Raw genomic sequence first — 20,482 nt, 5'->3', positions numbered from 1 at the left:
TAGTCCAGTACTTTATGACAAAGGGGTAATCCAAAGCCAAGTAACAACTAGATCATTCTGGACAGTCTGTATACACTCCACTAATAAATCTGTAATGTGTGGTAAAGGCAGCAAACAGTCAGATCTGTTTATGTTATGTCCCAGCTTGTGTGGGTTAAAGATCCCAGCACATGCAAAATCCACTTTTTGTGCTCTGGTACGTTCTACATTTCTTTGTGTTAGAAGTGCACCCACTACTTATTATACATTTTGCCGTCTTTCAAGGTGCTATGTGGGCTCAAGTCCTGTACAGTGGCAGTCTTCACCTAGAATCATGAGGTCTATTCATCACCGCCCAATTTGTGTTGTGTTGGCCATTAACGGGCTGTTAGCATTCCGTTAGCCACTGGCTTTAGCCAGACATTAGCAAGCTGGATGCTATGACCTGTGACCCTATGATGTCATGCGAGCTTCCACAAATTGGTGTGTCAATTGCCTTAACATGCAAAACACTCCTAAAACAGCGTTTTCCACCAGGGGGCTTGAGATACACACCTTGAGACGGGCAGTGTGGACAATCTACTGGGATTTTTGGCATTAAAACTTATAGACATCTTATTGAGACATTGGAGTCCAATATTCTATAGCAGTATAAGCAGTCTCATTTAGGGGTTATAAGGATATAAGGAACAGCGCCTCTCAACAAGGAACAGCCCCTCTCAAGTAACAGCCCCACTATACAAGGAACAGCCCCTCTCAACAAGGAAAAGCCCTTCTCAACAAGGAACAGCCCCTCTCCCTTCTAAACAAGGAAAAGCCCTTCTCAACAAGGAACAGCCCCTCTCCCTTCTAAACAAGGAACAGCCCTTCACAACAAGGAACAGACCTTCTCAACAAGGAACAGCCCCTTTCAACAAGGAACAGCCCTTCACAACAATGAACAGCCTCTCTCAAAAAGGAATAGCCCTTCTTAACAAGGAACAGCCCCTCTCAACAAGGAACAGCCCTTCTCAACAAGGAACAGTTCTTCTTAACAAGAACCACCTCTCGGACTAGTGTCAACTGACCCGGAGTATGACCTCTGACTACTTAATACTCATACTGTGCTTGAAGCCACAGCATAGGCATAGCATAGCAACAGGTTCAATAACAGAGGTTAAACTACAGTGTGATTTTTCACAAACTAAAAACTAATCTTGCTTCCACTGTTGACTTGCAGGGATGCTGGTGTTGTTAATTACTGTAAGGTTCTGCTGGGGATGTGTGTCACCCATAGTTCAGTCATCTTGTGTTGGTTTAGTTTCTTCACTGGATGCTTTTTAAATACCGTATTTTCTTGACTAGATTTTGAACTGTAAATGTACATGTATGTACCTGAACAGAATCTTTCCTAACAGTGCCATTTAACATGTCGGCAACTTTGTTGATTAAGACGGAACAGAACCAAGAGAAAATAACCGGTATTTATTTACCGCTGAAACCCATGAAGCCGTCTTCTTCGGTGTCGGAGTTGAACAGCCTAAGAAGCGCTTCGTCACTTCTGTCTAAATCAGTCTCGCTTTCCATGTCACTGTCATCCTCCGGTAAAGTTGGCTCTGAAGGTGCGCCGCTCTCTTCGCGTAACACTCAAGCCTTCGGAACCCGTTGGTTATGGTGGATTCTTTCACAGCACTCCACGCTGTTAAGATCCACTGACAGACATCAGAAAAGGTTGCTCACCATAAATTCATTGACGCTTTTTTTTTGAGTTTGCGTGCAGCAGCGCGGTTTCCTTCCTGGATAGCAAGATCGATGGCCTTCAACTTAAAACTTGCATCATATGAACTTCTTCGTGTGGGTTCCATGATGAAGGGGCGAGGATTTGAAAATAATTAAGAGTTGGTAATTTGTCGCCCGTGTTTTATCTGCTAAAGCAAAAGTAGCGTATTCTTCTTCTTTTTTATTCTAATTCGGGTTAGAACGCCCCTAGCGGTGGAAGAAAAATCCACACAATAGCCGCACCTTTTAATAAGCCTCATGGTTCAAAACCTATGAAAAAAGTAGCAGCTTATGGACAAGAAAATACGGTATATAAATAACACTTGCTGAAATGCTGAGATGAATCTATAGAATTTCACTGATCCTTTAAGGCCTGTCAAGTTTGTTTGGAGTTGGAAGCTACCACGTTCCACCATTAACTCATTAAGAAGTTTGCACAACCCCTCGCACACAGCTTTGTCACTGATAGACTTGTTTTAATTCTCCCTGCTTCTCAATCGTCAAAGTGTGTGTTGTCTATGTTCATTTGACTCCACTGTGCAATTTTCTTATCATACACTTGTTATTTGTGGCTCCTTTAGTCACTTTCATGGAGCACCACATTGTACAGAGCCTGTTAGAGTTTGTTATTACCAACTCACACACCTCTATCTCGTTTTGATTCTGATCTGTGATGATCACGTAGAGCAGCAACATTTGTTACATTTGTTCCAACAAGCAAAAGCCTCAAACACCCAAAGCTCTTCAGTTGATCAATGCATGAATTAGTTATGTATTTTTCAGTGCAACAGTAAATCGAGAAGCACAGAGAAGATGAAACGACTTACAGTAGCTGAAGCGTCTGGCCTTGTAATGAAGGACATGAGTCAGTCATACTGTAGATGGACATTACTGCCAGGTTCATTTGTTTGACTCTCCCCCGGTGTTACTGTGATGTAATGACAGATCAATTTATAGTAATGTAGTTTAAAGTGCACAGACCAATCAATTTAAACCTTAGCGATGATCCACACACTGCTCAGACTCAAAGCTTTTATGACATTGTCTCCTTAAATGATGACGTACTGCACCAGGGACAAAGAAGCTAAGAAGAAGCAAAGAAGGTATTTGGCTCATGTGTCACCATAAACCACATCCTCTGTTCCCCTCACTTCATTTAGCTTCCGACGGGAACAGTCGTGGAGATGCGGTCGGAGCCGGGCCGGTGCAGCGGGAGCTGCGACGGGCGCGACCCCCTCCTGGAGGTCCGCCGGGACTGCGACGGGCGCGACCCCCTCCTGGAGGTCCGCCGGGACTGCGACGGGCGCGACCCCCTCCTGGAGGTCCGCCGGGACTGCGACGGGCGCGACCCCCTCCTGGAGGTCGGCCGGGACTGCGGCTGGCGCGACCCCCTCCTGGAGGTCCGCCGGGACTGCGGCTGGCGCGACCTCCTCCTGGAGGTCCGCCGGGACTGCCACTCCGAGACTGACAGGAACGGCCGCAACATGGCCGACAGGAACAGGGGCTGGAACGGCCGCAACATGGCCGACAGGGACTGAGACAGGAACGGGAACGGCCTCTACTTGGCCGACAGGAACTGGAACGACCTCTACTTGGCCGACAGGAACGGGAACGACCTCTACTTGGCCGACAGGAACGGGAACGACCTCTACTTGGCCGACAGGAACGGGAACGACCTCTACTTGGCCGACAGGAACGGGAACTGGAATGGCATCCTCGCTAGAGCCGGCGGCGCTGCTCTCAGGCTCCTCACTGGAGCCGGCGGCGCTGCTCTCAGGCTCCTCACTGGAGCCGGCGGCGCTGCTCTCAGGCTCCTCACTGGAGCCGGCGGCGCTGCTCTCAGGCTCCTCACTGGAGCCGGCGGGGACTGAAACGGCGTCTCCTCTGGAGCTGGCATGGCTACTTGCCGCTGCCGAGCTCGACGGAGCAGACGTCGGGCCTGATCGGGTGTGCATAGCACTTTTTCTACAGGTGATGACCTCTGGCTGGGACAAGACCTGCGCGGGACTGGGCTGGACCGGGACAGGACTCGACTGTATTGAGACAGGACTCGACTGGACGGGGGCCTGGACTAGACTCGACTGGACGGGGGCCTGGACTAGACTCGACTGGACGGGAACCTGGACTAGGCTCGACTGGACTGGGACGGGACTCGACTCGACGGGAACCTGGACTGGGCTCGACTGGGCTGGAACGTGGACGGGACTCGACTGGGCTGGAACGTGGACGGGACTCGACTGGGCTAGAACGTGGACGGGACTCGACTGGAACGGGACCAGAGCTGGGCTCGACTGGAACGGGACCAGAGCTGGGCGCGGCTTGACTGAAGGCTGAACAGGGCTCGGCGGGACTGAAGGCTGAACAGGGCTCGGCGGGACTGAAGGCTGAACAGGGCGCGGCTGGACTGGAGACTGAACAGGGCGCGGCTGGACTGGAGACTGAACAGGGCGCGGCTGGACTGGAGACTGAACAGAGCGCGGCTGGACTGGAGACTGAACAGAGCGCGGCTGGACTGGAGACTGAACAGAGCGCGGCTGGACTGCAGACTGAACAGAGCGCGGCTGGACTGGAGACTGAACAGAGCGCGGCTGGACTGGAACGGGACCAGAGCTGGGCTCGACTGGAACGGGACCAGAGCTGGGCGCGGCTTGACTGAAGGCTGAACAGGGCTCGGCGGGACTGAAGGCTGAACAGGGCTCGGCGGGACTGAAGGCTGAACAGGGCGCGGCTGGACTGGAGACTGAACAGGGCGCGGCTGGACTGGAGACTGAACAGGGCGCGGCTGGACTGGAGACTGAACAGAGCGCGGCTGGACTGGAGACTGAACAGAGCGCGGCTGGACTGCAGACTGAACAGAGCGCGGCTGGACTGGAGACTGAACAGAGCGCGGCTGGACTGGAGACTGAGGACCGCATGAGTGCAGGGAGTCCTCCCAGCGGAGCAAACATGGAGCTGGGCAGGTGGGTGCAGGCACGACGGTCCGACGGGGCTGAGAGGAGGAAACCGAAACCTTCGGCGGTGCGACCGGGGCTGGCGTGGTGCGGAGCGCGCTGTCCAACTAGCCGAGTCGCGCGCACAATCGTTCGTAGAGGCGACGGACACTGGGGCGCTCTAGCACGCTGTCCTCGTCCTCCAAGGTCCACATCGCCACCTCTACGGCGCATCGCTGGGTTTTCGGATCGAGCGCCCTTCGGTAATCCTCCGCGAGGATTTTAAAATAATCGCGTAGGTCGCTGGGTAGCTCGGCGCATGTAAACTCCATTCTCCCCGTGGTTGACTGATACTCGTAGCCAAAAAGCAAGAAACAAAACAGTCACTGACCTGGACGGAGACGGAGTGCTGGCTGGGTCCAAGTCTGGCCAGATCGTTCTGTCACGGAACGGCAGATAAAGGACCCACATGCACAGCACAGAGAACCGTAGGCAGATGTTAGAGAGTTAAACAGTTTAATCCAGTATTCGGTATCACAGACAGTCCGGGTCATACACAGGAGTTCGTTGGGCTTCAGTACCGGTGGAGCAGGCTGATTCAAGTCCAGGGACAGGCAGATATTCGGTAACAGAAAATCACAGGTTACAGTACCGTAAGGGAGTAGGCTGTCTCGTAGTCGGGCGGTCAGGTTCGGTATACCAGAGCTATCCAGGCAACGGTACAGATCAGGGAGCAGGCGAGAATCCGGAGTCAAAAACAGAGCAGAATCAAAAACGCGCGAACAGGGTAACTCAATGCTGGAAGGGATGTCTGGCATACATAAGACGATCTGGCGGAGAACTAATGTGACAGGTGGTGGTTAAATGCAAGGAGTTGATTACTGATACGAAACAGGTGAGTGTAATGAGGACCGGGAGTGAAGCGCTGTGGTGTGATAAGAAAACGGAAGTGCTTACAAAAAAAAAACGGAAACTGGGATCAAAAACAGAAAAGTCCTTTCAAAATAAAACCAAGAACGAAAACCTGACACCACACATTGGTGCGGGAATCATTTATAATACAGACACTGGAAACTGTGTCATTGCTGCAGGACACCAGCAAAGCTTTTTCCAAATCATATAGATAAAGTAGCTCAGAGGTTTTGGGCCTTTTACGATCGGACGTTAATGTTTTCACTGACAGCAGTAGATTGGCTTCTACTCCACAGTAATTCCTGTTCAGTGCAGCGGCAGGGATGCTCCGACCAGGTTTATCCACCAGAGACTCTGACACTGTACTGGGGGAACAGGAGGTGTTACTAAAGATCTCTGTGTGGTATAGAGTCCCAGTGAGCACATCCTGCTGTATCCACGGTGGTCAGAGGCTCACACAGGGCAGTTCCAGTAGAAGCGGGAGCTCAGAGTGGAGTCCCCTGAAAAAAATACAGAAAATAGCCACATCAGATAGAAAGTGTCAATATAAATGAGCAATAAGATTATAAGACATGTTACTCTATGAAGTGGGAGCCATAGTAACGGATGCAAGCCCTGATCATGCAGTCCTGACGTTATTGGAGCTCTGGCTGCTCTGTGCTCCTCCTCTGATCGTAATCATCTGCAGTAACATGACAACAACTCAAGCCCAGCATAAATCATGTGGCCTCTAATTTGAGAGCACTGGATCTGAAATGAAGGATTTTCAATTGGCTTTAAATAATGTGGTTGAAAATAATTCAGAGCCTAAATCTGTGCTCTGAGCTATTCCTTGTAATCACTCAGACAGTAACACTGCATAGTAGATTGTTTTGACCACTTGGGGGCAGAGGAACAAGCTGTAAATGCAAAATGACATTCTGCTTGGAACAGTTGAGACAGTCGCTGCCTTCTGGCACGGAGCTGAATCCACGTTGGAGCTGTGTGGGTGAAAGTCATGCACCCGTCAGTGGCATTAAACCAGTCAGAGAATTGCTAAAGTCTGGTGTGCCTCACAGCTGGATGATAATGCTGTGTGGGGTTACACCTTATTGTTGGGATAAAAACATGAATTCATTTCCAGCGTTCGGTCTCTCATTGTTCCTTTGTTAACAGGGTCACTGGATTATAGTCATTGATGTAGCAACTGCCTGCAGAGACGTGCATAGATACAGAGAAAACAAACAGCAACGCCCAGGCTTAACGTGATGGAGTAACACAGAACTGCTGGAAAGAATGTCAACAAATGTCTTCGGCTCATGCTGAGGAAAAACACGCTGTTGTATTAATTAGACCACATTCACAGTTCAATTAGTTCGTTCAAGTGTCTGACGGGGCACTCGGTCTGTTGGCTGCAAACTGAACGACCTCCTTCAACTCGGCTCCAGCTCCTCTTTGGATTCAAAGGGACAACTTTCCATCCCATGTCTGCTCCACAGCTGCCTCATCATGGCTTTTCGTGATCCGGTCCATGTTAGAGCTGGTCCCGGGGCTCCGTGGGTGCGGGGGAGCCAGCGTCTGCAGCTTTGGGAAGCCTGAGTCAGTCGTGAAACTAGACCTCACCCTGACAGCGAGCGCTTTTCCTCTCACGTCACTCTTTGATTTCAGCTTGTTCTTCCTTTCACAACATGGCTTGTTGTTGCCTTCAGTGGCTTCTTTCCCAGTGATCCACTAAAAATCCACCACAGATAAAGTACAGGCGATAACCTAAACCTTCCCAACCCAAGAGAAGCGACTGACTAGAATTACTGGAAGTACCTTTCGTGGCCAAACAACACAAATGGGGGATTCCCACTCCCCACACATACATTTGATCCCTCCAATAAACAGGCCTGTTGTTTTGCTACCTTAAAGCGCCTTCCTTCCTTCCTGGCCCTTGTCATTAATAGTGTATTAAACAACGCTTAGCTTCCCAAGCTGACATCTGGTGAGCAAGGCTCCAGCTGAAGGTGTTGCTCTCCATGTAATTACCTCTGAGCAACATCAAAGACAGTGTCCATTCTTTCCGTGTATAGACATAAATACCTAATGTGCTACAAATTGGTCAAACATTCCTCAATAATGTCCTTTAGTAAAGTCTGCTACCGGATAATAGCGGAGGCTGAGGATTAAGACGCCAGGTTTACTGTAAGAAACGAGGAGTGATCAACGCGTCCATGCTGCTCTCATCAGCATTTTTTCACAATAGCGGAGGATAAAACCGTGACTTTAAATGTTTAATGTCTTGAATGCTAACACTCATTTAGATGCAGGCACAGTGAATTTGTATCTTCCAGCTTCTGAGCGATTGAACACATCTGATCCTATGTAGGTTCATCAACTGACCCATCTGGTTTCTGCAGCAGGTACATTTTAATGGTCTCTTTAGGTTCCTCAGCAGCTTCCTTGTAGCACTGTAGACTTTTGTTCCTTCTACCCTGTATGCAAAGGTGAGCCCACAAAGGTCAAGGCCACAATCTGGCTTCAAAGCAACGGTTTGTGGCCATTTTGTTGCTTGTTTTTAGCCATTTTATCTGTATTAATGATTATGGAATGAAACCTTTTTCCCTTTCAACACAGTCACTGTGAACCTGGAGACTTTGTCTGGTCTCTAGTCTCTAGGTTTTCTCAGACTTTAATCATCTATGAAAAGAACATAGCAGTAGACCTAAACAGTAACATTAAAGTAGGATTCAAAGAGTTCAGGGCTTTTACGTACATAATACACATGAACTGAAACACTGATTCTTTCCTACTAATCACTTCGATCTTTATTTCTTGTGAATTACCTTGTGGGTTTAATCCTCGGTGTGAGGAGAAGGGGACATCCTGGACAAGACTAATTACAAAGATCCAACACATCTTGTCAGCTATTAAATTTAAAGCAGCTGTTGGATAAATGACTGCTGTTGACATTGAAATATTTAGAGCTGCTGCTGTAGAGTGTTAACATGAGGCTCAGTCAGATTCCTGTCCTGTGCTACAGTGAACTGTCCCACTGTAACAGAGTGGACTGATCGGACATTTCTGCACCGCTGCTATTGGTCCGCTCATGGGGGATCGTGCGATGATCTGGTTACATTGTCATGCAGGCATTAAGTGGCCACATGATGGGACTTTTCCTCCAGATGCATGTTTGCAGTGTTTAGTTCACAGCATATCCAGCGTATAGTTGAGTTGCTTCACACGGAAGATCAGTCCTGGCAGAAACCCGTCAGCGCACTTACAGTACAGCTGCTTGTGTCTTGCTGTTGTCTGGGTTCTTGGTTTGAACACTGAGAAATAACCCTTTGAGTTTGGACTTTTCAGCACAGATACATTGTCAGACTTCACAGCGTGTCCTCCGATGTCTCGTCACTCAGCCACATGTGGCACAGTGAGCCGACGAGCACGGACGCACATCTGGTGACTGACGAGTATGTGTCTCCTCGATGCTGTTGACACGCTGACTGTGGAGTGCGTGAATCAATAGATTCATTCATGGGACGTTTTTTTACTCGTTGCAGCTGTACAGTTTGTGTGTGTGTGTATGTGTGTGTGTGTGTTTGTGTGTGTGTGGGTGTAGACAGAGAAAGAGAGGGAAAGAGAAAAGGTGGGTGTATGACGGGCTGGGGGTGGACTCATATTTAACCTGTAACTTGAGAAGCCGATAAGAAGGAGAGATTGAAGAATGAGCATGTGACGAACAACTATGTGTGTGTGTGTGTGTGTGTGTGTGTGTGTGTGTGTGTGTGTGTGTGTGTGTGTGTGTGTGTGTGTGTGTGTGTGACGGACGTCCAGAAAGAAAAGCCCTGCTCCTTCTGTCCCGTTCCTCCTGATCTCCCTGGGAAATTCACTTCGCTCCTTTTTTCTCCTTCCTTGTTACTCGCGTGCCCCCCTCTGCCTCTGGGAGGAGGCTCAAACGGAGTGGGGACGAGGGGAGGAGAGAGGCAGGCGGTGGACGAGAGGGAAGTAGCTGGAGCCTGAAGCCAGACTTTGCTGCTTATTCAGCTCTGAGTGCTGCACTGCGTTTCCAGTGGTGGCTGTTGAGATTAGTCTTCGCCTGCACTTCTCCCCACACCCATAAAGACTCTCTAGAAATTTTTATGCTTTTTTTTTTGCTTGGAGGAGGAGAAAGAGACAAGCCAGCCCCATTACTGTACCCTGCTCACTGAAACCCTGTCTCTTTATCTCACACACTTGTACACTCCTCCCGCCTAAGCCAGTGGATTTAGCTGCAGCCGTCTGTTGGGAGCGCAGAGAAAAGCCTGTGCTTCATAGAGGGAGAAAGGACAATGCAGCACTAGGACACAGACAGAGACAGACAGCACACAGGCAGAGGCACAGGATGGCCACCGCAGTCTTTCAGGTAAGAGCGCGGCTGCTGTCTGCCGCGGACGTCCTGAGCTGTTCCCAGGAAAGCCTGGGCGCTGTGGATTGGTTGCCTGGAGAAGCAGAAAGCTTTAAGTGCTCACAGATGTCGAGGTGCCGTACGTCAGTGTGTGTGTGTGTGTGTGTGTGTGTGTGTGTGTGTGTGTGTGTGTGTGTGTGTGTGTGTGTGTGTACAGTAGGTCTCAGTGCTGCGTCCAGCGTGATGACAGGACGATTCGGTGTGTAAGACGTCTCCTTCGCTGCTTCACAGGACTGTGTTCCTGTGTGTGGTCTGGTGGGTTCACCATGTGTTGTGGGTTTTGGCCCGTGGCTGGAGTCGGAGCAGCGTCGGCGTCGGTTCCCTCTGGTTCCAGTGCTTTTCTTTACCTGCAACACAACCTTCGCCTTGTTGTGTGTGTGTTTAAGCTTTATTCGTGCTTCGTCGTGTGAAAGAGTTACTGCCAACAAGTCTTTGTGTTAGAAAGTGATGTGCTGTAGATTGTGTGTGTGTGTGTGTGAGAGAGAGAGAGAGAAAGAGAGGGAGAGCGAGTCTGCAGCCACAAACAGTGGTGGAGTTGCTTCACACAGAACATCAGTCCTGGCATGAGAAACCGGGCAGCACATTCACAATAGCTTGTATCCTGCTGTTGTCTGTGTCGTCTGGATTCTTGGATTGAACACTGAGTAATAAGCCTTTAGGTTCAGACCTCACAGCACAAATATATCTGTTCAAACTGAAACCACTTGGGAGTCGGGCAGTGACTGTTGCTGTGGACGCTGCCCTGTGATGGCTCCCGGTCCGTACCCCTGAATGTGTGGGCCTGCGGAACAAGGCTCTGCGCTGCCCAGACCCAGACCTCCACAGGCAGAAGTCCGTGTCCGACTCTGCTGCTGGCAGAGGTATTTAATGGTCACTGGGCAGCGCTCTATTCACCATCAGTCCATCTATTGGGGACTAAAGATGCGAAACCACAGTCAGCCACACATGCAGCGAGGTGTGTGTGTGTGTGTGTGTGTGTGTGTGTGTGTGTGTGTGTGTGTGTGTGTGTGTGTGTGTGTGTGTGTGTGTGTGTGTGTGTGTGTGTGTGTGGGATCAGGGATGATGCAGTGGTCCATGCTCCATGAAAACCACCAGCGTGAAGCTCCTCCGCTGGTGTAATCCTGTGGTGTGGGTGTGTTTCATCCTTCCAGGCACCGCTTCATCTCCTGTCTATTGTTAAAGCGTTTAGTCCCCGTATTGCTCATGTCGCTGATGCGGAACCGATGAACAGCCTGCGTGTAGAACGTAGCCGCCGCAGCCTCCTGTAGAACCAAGCTGCTCTGCAGAGCGGGGATGTGCTCTGATACCCTTCGTCCTCCGGGTGTTGGCGCGTCCTGTAAACCTGCAGTACAATTAACATAAAGAGTGTGCAGCTGAGCCAAAGCGGCTCGGCCACAGGTGGGCTCTCAGTGTAATTAATAGAATCCAGAGAGAAAAAGCTCCATCTTCTTCTACTGTGTCCAATGGTGGTACAGTAGCTTGTCTGACGTATGATATAAGTGCTGTCATGAAGTAACACATCCAGAGGCTGAAGGTTCCTGTTTAACCGACACACGTTTTTCACATTCAATGCTTATAGTGGCACATTGAATGAGTCCATGCATCACGGTGACCCTGTCCTGATCATGGATTGAACCTTGAATCCAGGAAAGATGTGACGGTGCTACTGTAGCATGAAAGTGGATCAGACTGAGCTGAACAGGATTTACATTGCATAGCAAATACATGGCATCAAATGGGATTTGATTCATATGCAGTCCAATGAAAACAGAGAATTTCTATATGAGCGCTATTTGAAGTATGTGCCCTGTGTGTGTGTGTGTGTGTGTGTGTGTGTGTGTGTGTGTGTGTGTGTGTGTGTGTGTGTGTGTGCCAGGCCCGGTTGTTTTCCTTTTTTCCCTCCTTATCAAGCCTTCATGTCTCTCTGAGGAATGTTTATAGGAACCAGACCTGTTTCCTTGGGTTTGCCAGAAAGCCCTGGTGTTGTTGTTTGCTTTTCATGGCTGATTGATGGGACCTGAACAGAAAGGCAGGAAACATCGGTGCCAGGTTCCTGAACGTGTCCGACCCGCCTGGACTGGAAGACAGGGACGTGTTTTCTGTTTTCGTTTTTCCTACTTCAGGCTCCACAACTGAATGACTCTGACATATTTAATGTCAATTGATTCCTGGATGTATCGTTAATGTTTGTTTGTGGCAGCTGGTAAACCTTAAATCAATAACTTTTGAGTTAGCTTTTAAATTCATATCAATGTCAGAGATCTTCAAGACATGAACATAAAGACATTGCAACTTGTGTAAATCTGCTGAGCTGGAAATCTGATATGGAACGTGACCCCCACTGTAACAAAGGGAACAAGCTGTAAATTCAACGTGTGCAGTGAGGCCCAAACATGAGAGACACCAACGTTCAGCACGTCTCCTGTTTATTTGATTCATCACAGGTTGATCTCCTCGTGATAAAACTGAGAGATCTTAATCTTTACGACCTGCGGTACTAAATCATTGTCCTTGAGTCACATCAGACAAGGAGACAAGACTTAAGTTGTTAGTCTCAATAAGACTGATGTCAAAATAAAGCAAGTAAAGAGAAACAGAGCAGGTGGAGAACAGGTCTCACTGTATAGTGATGGGCGTGTGCTGCACCCACAACCATGTCGGGTGCCGAACACCTTCTGTTCCTGGTTTGACTCACAAATTGAATTTTCCACACTAAATAGTTCTGCTGGGATGTGCCAGGTTTAAAGCTCTGGATAAACATGAAAGCACCCGCGACAGCCGTGTGTTTATCCGCCAGCCCACGGGGCCGGGGAGCGCTCCTCGCTGTGGAGGTGGAATGTGCTGGGCTGGGCCTCAGTTCATCGCTCCACGGCAGGGTTTAAGTGCGGGTTGTTTACCCGAGCGGCGAAGCAGATCGGCGCTGATTCCATGTCCGTTAGGTGAGGGTCATTAACGTATTCCAGCCCGGGAGCGGTTACATAACGGCGTCGGTAGCAGGCAGGAAGCTGAGTGCATGTGAACTGTCCCAAAACAGGAAATGGGCCCTTGTTTAACACTGTTAACTCAAGCATGCACGGAATGCAGCAGCACAATTATCCTTTATTATATTACATTCATTTGAATACTCCTGATAGCATCGGCACACACTCACTCCTGCCAGACCTCCTTCCCACACACTGTAGACTACAAACAAAGGCTTTGTGTTGGGTTTCATCAAACTATGATTTACACATTGACTGCACAGTGATTCCTACGTGTACATACGCTGTTCATGGTGCATGCTGGGAGTTTAGAGGCGCCTTTGTGTCACTTATGATGGGGCTGCATCATGGTTAGATTAGCCTGGTTCTCTAAAAGCACCGATGTCAGTCTCACGCCTTACACTTGCAGTCAAAGTCAGTGGGATTCACCCTCTGGGACCATGAATGCATGCTGGGATAGTTTGCTCTGTTTATGTTGATAGCACCACAGGAGGTCACGACCTTACACAACACAGTTGTTCACCTGTCTTTAGATAAACGTGGTTTCTAGGAGGTCCTGAAGTTTAATTCCAGCTCCAACGAGCAAAGAATCAACTACTTACAGTATGAGAGGGAATTTGAGCTATTGTGACGTGGGCAGACTCAGACTTTCACATCAGAGGTCTTAATACACTGGCGGCATTGACTTGTTTATCACATACAGACTCTGTCTCTTTGGAGGACAAGTAATTTTATTAGCCGTGACATTCAGCTAATGCTCTGTTGCCAAGCTCAGGGCATGTCCAGTCACTTGCCATTACATTTAACAATTAGCTAGAGTCTGTTTCATGGAGGAAGAGAAGCTACATGCATATACAGTAGGAGGCATCTGATCCTGTGTATGACTTGGTTTAAGCAAATAAAAGTCAAGTATATTTGTTTTAGTTGGAGACTGATTTGGTTAGAACGCTATAGGTGAGGAGAGAACACAAGGCACCATGTACAGTAAACACAAACCGTAGCAGGACACACAGATACAAGCGACCTGATGATGACCATGCTGAGTCTGCATCTGGACACTCAGCAGGAACCGGCCCACGGGTTCTGACTAGAATAGCTGCTAATAGAAGTGGTCTGAGCCAGACAGAGATAGCGTCCTGTCCACAGCAGACACACTCCATGCATTCCTCCGGGATGCCAGTGTTCCACTGATACACAGTGGTGACAGGCAGCAGTCACTGAGGAGGAGAGTTCCCATGAAGTACAAAGACCTTCTAACGTTGGTTAATAAGAATGAACTACCAATTGATCAGAGAAACATGTCGATACCAGTGCATCAGTTGTTCCTAGGTTTGACCTTTGACCTTCTGAATCCAATGAGCCGCTCTCGCTGTTAGCGTCCACAGCTAGTAAAGTTTAATATCAAGCTTCTGGCTCCGTCACTCTCATCAAGGCTGTGACATGTGTCTGACACCATTTGTCCATTTGGAGCAGAGATGAAAGGTGCTTGAAAGACTGAAGACATAGGAACGAGAGAGACGTCCCTGAACGGTTCTGTGCTGCTGTTAGTGAGGAGGAATATTGCAAATATCTAAATAGGCTCAAAGACATGAGCAGGAAGGAAAGCTTGTGTTTGTGTTCCTCCTCATTATGACCACCATTATCATTACGCTCTTCCTGTTTATCATGTTGTTCCACTCATCGCATTGAGGACGTCGTGGGCTAATCAGATCTGTTAGTGCTTGATAGATCGCTGAGCAGCAGCATTTCATACAGCATGGATGAAATGATGCTTACTGTCGTCTCGGCTGAGGTCAAGGCTGCTCAGTGCATTTAACATGAGGAGCTGTCCGTCTTCACGTTAAACACAGAGATGTTACAAACTAATATTTGATTTAAAGCTGCACACATTGAGTTTCCACCATTTGGAGTCAACGCCAGAGGCCGATGTGCACGATAAACACTTCTACAGCTGTAGCTGTGAATATATTTATCATAATACCAGTGGTTATATAAAAGCATTGATTAGTGCGGCTTGAAGTGAATCATCTGTAACCAAAAATGCAATAAATGTAAAAAATGTTACACTCGACTGAAATTCAACAATGTTAAACCGTTTTTTGTTTCTCGCTTCAGGTGTCGTCATCGTGTGTCCCAGCGACGAACTACGAGCTGGTGAGTAAAACCTCCTTGTCTTTGTAGAACATCAGCTACTGCTCAGACAGCGGCTCATGGGGGTTCTAAACCAACCCCCCCACTGTACTTCATCATCGCTGGCAGCTGGTTTTTCTGCTCCGTTATAAGTAAACGCGATCCCGGATAAGAAACGCGTGTCGCTGAATGTGCTATAGCATGATGACGTCGTTTGCTGCTTATAATAACACTGAACAGAGTACGAAGGGCGATAAAAGCTCCGCTGCCTTATTTGGTGTTGGCGTTAGAAGCTATGTAACGATTGGAAACGCTTTCCTCACTCTCCTTCTCACATGTTGCGCATTTAAATGGTTTTGGGTCGGTGACAAACCAAACCAAATATCCCCTGCGCTTTTCTACGGTCACAGAGAAAATATTTCATGAAATGTGGTGTTGTTCTTTCATAGCGGCGGCGGTGATCGGGCAGGAACGTTATCAGCCTCTGCAGAGGCTTTCGCGCCGTGGAGACATCTGGTTGAGATGTGCAGCAGCACACGCATTCTGGGCATTGCTTCGAGGCCTGCGCTCAATCCCCAGTCTTTGCTTGGTAAAGTGAACACCTCTGGATTCTAGCTTTGACGTGACTGTGGCCTACGTGCCACATTAATAACTCAAGCGCTTCCTCCTACTGTAGCACGGTCTCCCTGTGTCAGCCTGCAGCCGGGCTCAGCTCAGCGTTCAGTCAGTGAGTAGATTGTGTTTCCGTAGTGACATCTGAAGAAAGAAGCTGTGAGCTGCATCTCTCCGTTCCAGGGTGAGCTGCCAACCGCTGTCTCCCCAGAGGCTTTTCTGCTTTAACGCTGCTGATTGCTGCCATAGCTTTTATGGCAGCAATAAAGAGCTGAGGTGTAAAACATCTGTTGACACATTTTTACTGTAACACCAGGAATGTGGTGACAGAATAAACTATACGAAGTGGCAGCGTGTTCAGAAACTAAACGTGGACCAACCACCTGCTGCACCAGGTGCCGTTGGACCCGTCTCTAGCAGAAAAGTGACGAGTCCGTCTAAGTACGCGAGCATGGACGCTGTGCTCGGCCCCATGTTTGGAGAATTCCTTCATGAGTTACCGTCTCGCTCAGGTGGAGGCCGATTGCAACATCGGCCATAACTTAACTTAGCAGGAGGAATATGATGGAAAACAACAATCGAGTCGAGACATCGATCAGACAGCGAGCTAAGACAAATACAGCTCCGCTGCCAGGCGACGCTCACTCTGAATGGAATTATCAGATCTCAGCAGCAGCTGGGTCTTTTTTTGGGGTTAAAAACACATTTCGAAGCATACTTCTGTGTTATTTATATGATCGGTGATAAAGTGGACGGAGGCCATGTTACTTCCAACAGGAATGAGATCGTTTATCAAAAGACGCAGTTGAAGACTAGCGACAGTCGAAACGTCTGAACTGTTGAAACAGGGACCCTTGCTTTGGTGTTGATTTTAGTTTATACGTCTGACTTGAACTTGTGTCGTCTGCATGGAGTTAAGCTGAATCACACTGGGGTATTGGTAGAAATAATGAAGCTCAGCTGATTAGTAGATTTAAACATGTGCTGGGCTCTGGCTGTGACATCAGCATCATGGTGCCCCATCCACACGTGGAGGTGGGGAGCCTAGTGTTAAACAGGAATGAGGTCAGGATGAGGTGATCGAACAAAGCAACACCAGGGAACACCGGGCCTGGCAAACACACACACAACGCATACAGGCTCTCAGAACCATAAACCCCCAACACCTACGTCATCTAGCTGCTGTTCAGCAGGATGATGTAGACGGCCTCTTATGATCCAACCCTCCTGAATGTGAAGCTTCCAGCACAAACCTGATCCAGAGTCGGAGCCAGGCTGCGCCCCAGCAGGTGTTTCTCAAGTGGCCGGTGAGAGAATCTGTCACCATCAAGTGTGTGCAGTGTTACATAAGACATAAGGTGTGAGAGCACATGGACGTCTGTCTCAGAGGGACCAGGAACACAACCCCAGCTCGTCTGGGAGCTCCTTACAGTAACTGTGGAGAGAAACCAGCCAACGCTTTCGTGTTTGACGTTTCGACCGCCTGAACACAAACCGGCTTTGATTCATCGTGAACAAGCTTATCACGCTGAGGCTCAGCGCAGATAAAACAGCTCACCACCAGACGAGGAGTTACTGATAACACCCTCACAGACACGGCGACGCCAGGAGCCATTAATGATACAGTGCTAAGAAAGACTGTAGCTCGTTATTTATTAAACAGTTACCTGACAGTCTAACGGTGCACACAGGTGACTGACAGCGCCAGGCCAAGGCTGCACTCACCTCTTTGTTCACTTTCATGACTAATTACACCGTAGATGGTTCCTAAAGGCATCAAACCTGCAGTATAAATGAACATGTGAATGAATGTAGTGAAGACAAATGTGAAACAATTTAAAATGTGTTTTTGTTGTAGATAGAATGTTTGCTTTGCTCTCTCCTCATCGTCTCCTCAACATCTTCTTATCGTCTTCATGAGCTTCATGAGGTCGTCACCTGAAATGGTTTCACCTCGTCAGGTTCATTGGTGGAATTTCTACCTTAATGGGGGTCATAAAAATATAGAAAACCATTAAAATGAGCAGAGGCCAAACCTATGGGTCCTGATGTTAGCTGTATAGTGTTGAAAACCAACATTGAAGTGTTTATTTTGCTTATTAAGAATGTGATACGTCGTGATTGAATCAGTGAAAACATTGGCTGTAAGCTGTAGTTTATAAATTTAAGATGCTGTGGATGATGGAGGCAAAACTATTCTGGTCACATTCACTTCACCAGTTAACAGAACAGACTGCTCTGCACTAAGCTATGACTCTTAGTTCTGTGTTTGACAAGCGTCAGCTTAGACTGATGCCTTTAATAGTGTCTGGTTTGATTGGTTCTGACCCGTTTAGAAGTTTCCTCTGGTACCATAAAACATTTAAAACCAAATTTAAAGACAAATAATCTCCATAAGATTTGGTGTTTATTTTGTGTTTATGGTTGATCTAGAATGGAGGCTGATCAGTAGGTGTGTGTGTGAGATGCCTGTCTACAAACACACACACATCCCAAGGAGTGAACCTCCCTCTGCTCTCACATGTTTAAAGGCTTTGGTTACGTAACAGTGAGTCGTATCGGTGGGAGCAGAGACGGGCGCAGTGAGAAGCTCACGGCCTTCAGAGTCGCTTTAGGGCCACGGGTTTTTCCCACAGCAGGGACCGTCCAGCCTGGTCTTCAGGGACCCCTGGTATTTGAGAGGCCTGCTCCCCCTGACGGGGACGGGGGCTGGAGTAAACACATTCTGACCCTGCACTGGAACCGGCGCCGCACACAGGCCCACAACTGTGTTTACATTTCTGGACGATGGCTGTGTGAAAGGAGCCCAGAGCATGAGAGAGCGAGAGAGAGAGGGAGAGAGAGAGAGAGAGAGAAAGAGAGAGAGGGAGAGAGAGAGAGAGAGAGAGAGAGAGAATAGGGAGAGAGAGAGCAAGAGAGAGGGAGAGAGTGTGTGTGTGTTTGTTTGTTTATGAACTTTCTGTGACATCGTATTCTGGTCATAGTTAGTTTTTGTTTTCTAATGTCTTGTAAAAACAAATGATTGAGAAGAAACTCTAATTAAAAAGTGCTGTTTCCAGCGTTGGGGCAGATCAGATGCGTTTTATCACTTTGAGGAGCCCCATGAAGTCATGGATGCTTCCATATGAAGGCTCATATGTTCCTGTCAAGACAGCTTCTTTGTGAGCGATCAGAAGGTTTGGTATTTGATGTTTTCCCCTCAGCTGCTGCACATCCTGACCCTGTCCCCGTTACACCTGGCTCCTGTTCACTCAGGCAGGCTCCAGCTCTAGTGAAGCGCTGTTGCCTTTTTAGGCAGTCACTGGAGGAGAAACTTCAGTTTAGGACGTTGCCAAACAGCTGTGCTTCGACTTAAACACAAGAAGGAATTCTCATAGTACCTGCAGCAGTGATGCTGAAGCCACCTCTGCTGCTTTCACAGGGCTTCAGACTCCGGCGGCCGCCAGTCATGCTGTGTGTGTGTGTGGGGGGGGCTGCAGTGTGATGTGCTTCCACTAGACGGCCCTGTAGGACAGTAGCAGCACACTCAGGTGTTTCACTGCTCCTTCCTCCCATGCATTTCATGTGGATGCGCCTTCATGAGCTAGGTGAACTGCAGGCTGCGTCCCCTCTGTGGGAGGAAATCGCCCGGAGATCAGGTTTCATGCTTTTCCTCTGTTCACCCAGGTTCCCACTCGCTGTCACACATTGTTATGGAAAGGGTCCTCCAACCTTCTGTCCACTTGGAGCCGCCTCAGCTGAGTCCAATGGGCTGAGCCTCTGAAGCTACACAGCCCCAGTATATTTAGCCCTTTAGTATATTTAGTCATTTCCCAAGACGGGGGGAAACTCCCTGCACGCTACCTCTGCTTTTCTACAGGAGTGGGCTATAATTTGCCAAAGTGGTCAAAGGAGCCACTGTAAACACATGGTACAGTGGAGGCAGAGATAAAGAGCGTGGCTGAGAGCTACACTCTGAGGGCGCACAACGCTTGTGGGGACCCTTTACCCCAGTTGTGTGAAGGTGACCTCAGCGTGGCCGAAGGGGCTTCTCTCCTGTTTAACATCTGGGACTTGCCAACGTTTTTTTTTTTCCCACAACCTGTGCAAATATTTGCCGTTTCCACATGTGTAGCCCCCTGAACCCGCGGTAAGATTTTATTTTCCAAAACCTGCTGCTAAGCCAACACGACGCCAGGTTAGAGCCATGAAACAGCGCTGGCTGGGTGCAGGTTGTTGTTTTTAGCAAACGTGAGCTGCCAGAGCTGATGAGAAGCTCAGCACCCGTGTGTGGTTTGGGATGTTATTTTTTTGAATACATTTGACAGGTTATTTACTTGGACATTACATGGCGATAGCACGAGAGGTTAAAACAACCACAGTAAAAATACAACATGGCTGCTCTGGACTCTGAGGCTCAGCTACAGATGCGAATCCTCTATGACACAAAGCTGTGGAGTCTTTGAAACATGCAGCTTTTTTTTTAATGACTTGCGGTTTGTTGAGCCTGTGATGCAGCGATGCTTTGCTTTGATGGGGACTCAAATCTCTTCCTGTCCGGACTGTTTTGCTGATACAAACTTTCATACTTTCTGGATTTGTCACAAATATCTGCAACAATGCTCCACCAGGCTCCATCTGGCTGCGATTGTTCTGGGCGGAAACACACATGTTGGGCTGCATCGCTGAGTCTGTGTGTTTTCTGGGTATACACACAATACTCTCTATTTGTGCGAAAATGCCTGTGGCTGTGGCCTCGGAGCGAATCCACAGTCTACATTTAGAGTGTCAAA

At 48.5% G+C, this 20,482-nt stretch overlaps 1 protein-coding gene across 24 annotated transcripts in view; it reads left to right on the top strand.

Annotated features, from left to right (window-relative positions):
- tns1b (tensin 1b) overlaps nt 1-20,482 on the top strand; it is a 92,458-nt gene that overhangs the window by 35,366 nt on the left and 36,610 nt on the right. For 21 of the 24 annotated variants that reach the window (XR_008693372.1, XM_055504923.1, XM_029135687.3 and 18 more), the window contains exon 4: nt 15,084-15,122. Coding sequence is in view for 23 of the 24 variants with exons in the window: in XM_055504923.1 (XP_055360898.1) it covers nt 15,084-15,122 (39 nt within the window). In the remaining variant the exon portion in view is untranslated. Of the gene's footprint in view, nt 1-9,361; nt 9,946-15,083; nt 15,123-20,482 lie in introns of those variants that run through there. The other 3 variants (XM_055504930.1, XM_055504928.1, XM_055504927.1) reach the window with 2 other exon arrangements.

Source organism: Betta splendens, chromosome 21 (assembly GCF_900634795.4).
Source record: "Betta splendens chromosome 21, fBetSpl5.4, whole genome shotgun sequence".
NCBI classification, from domain to species: domain Eukaryota; kingdom Metazoa; phylum Chordata; class Actinopteri; order Anabantiformes; family Osphronemidae; genus Betta; species Betta splendens.
This window is presented reverse-complemented; position numbering and strand designations above follow the sequence as displayed.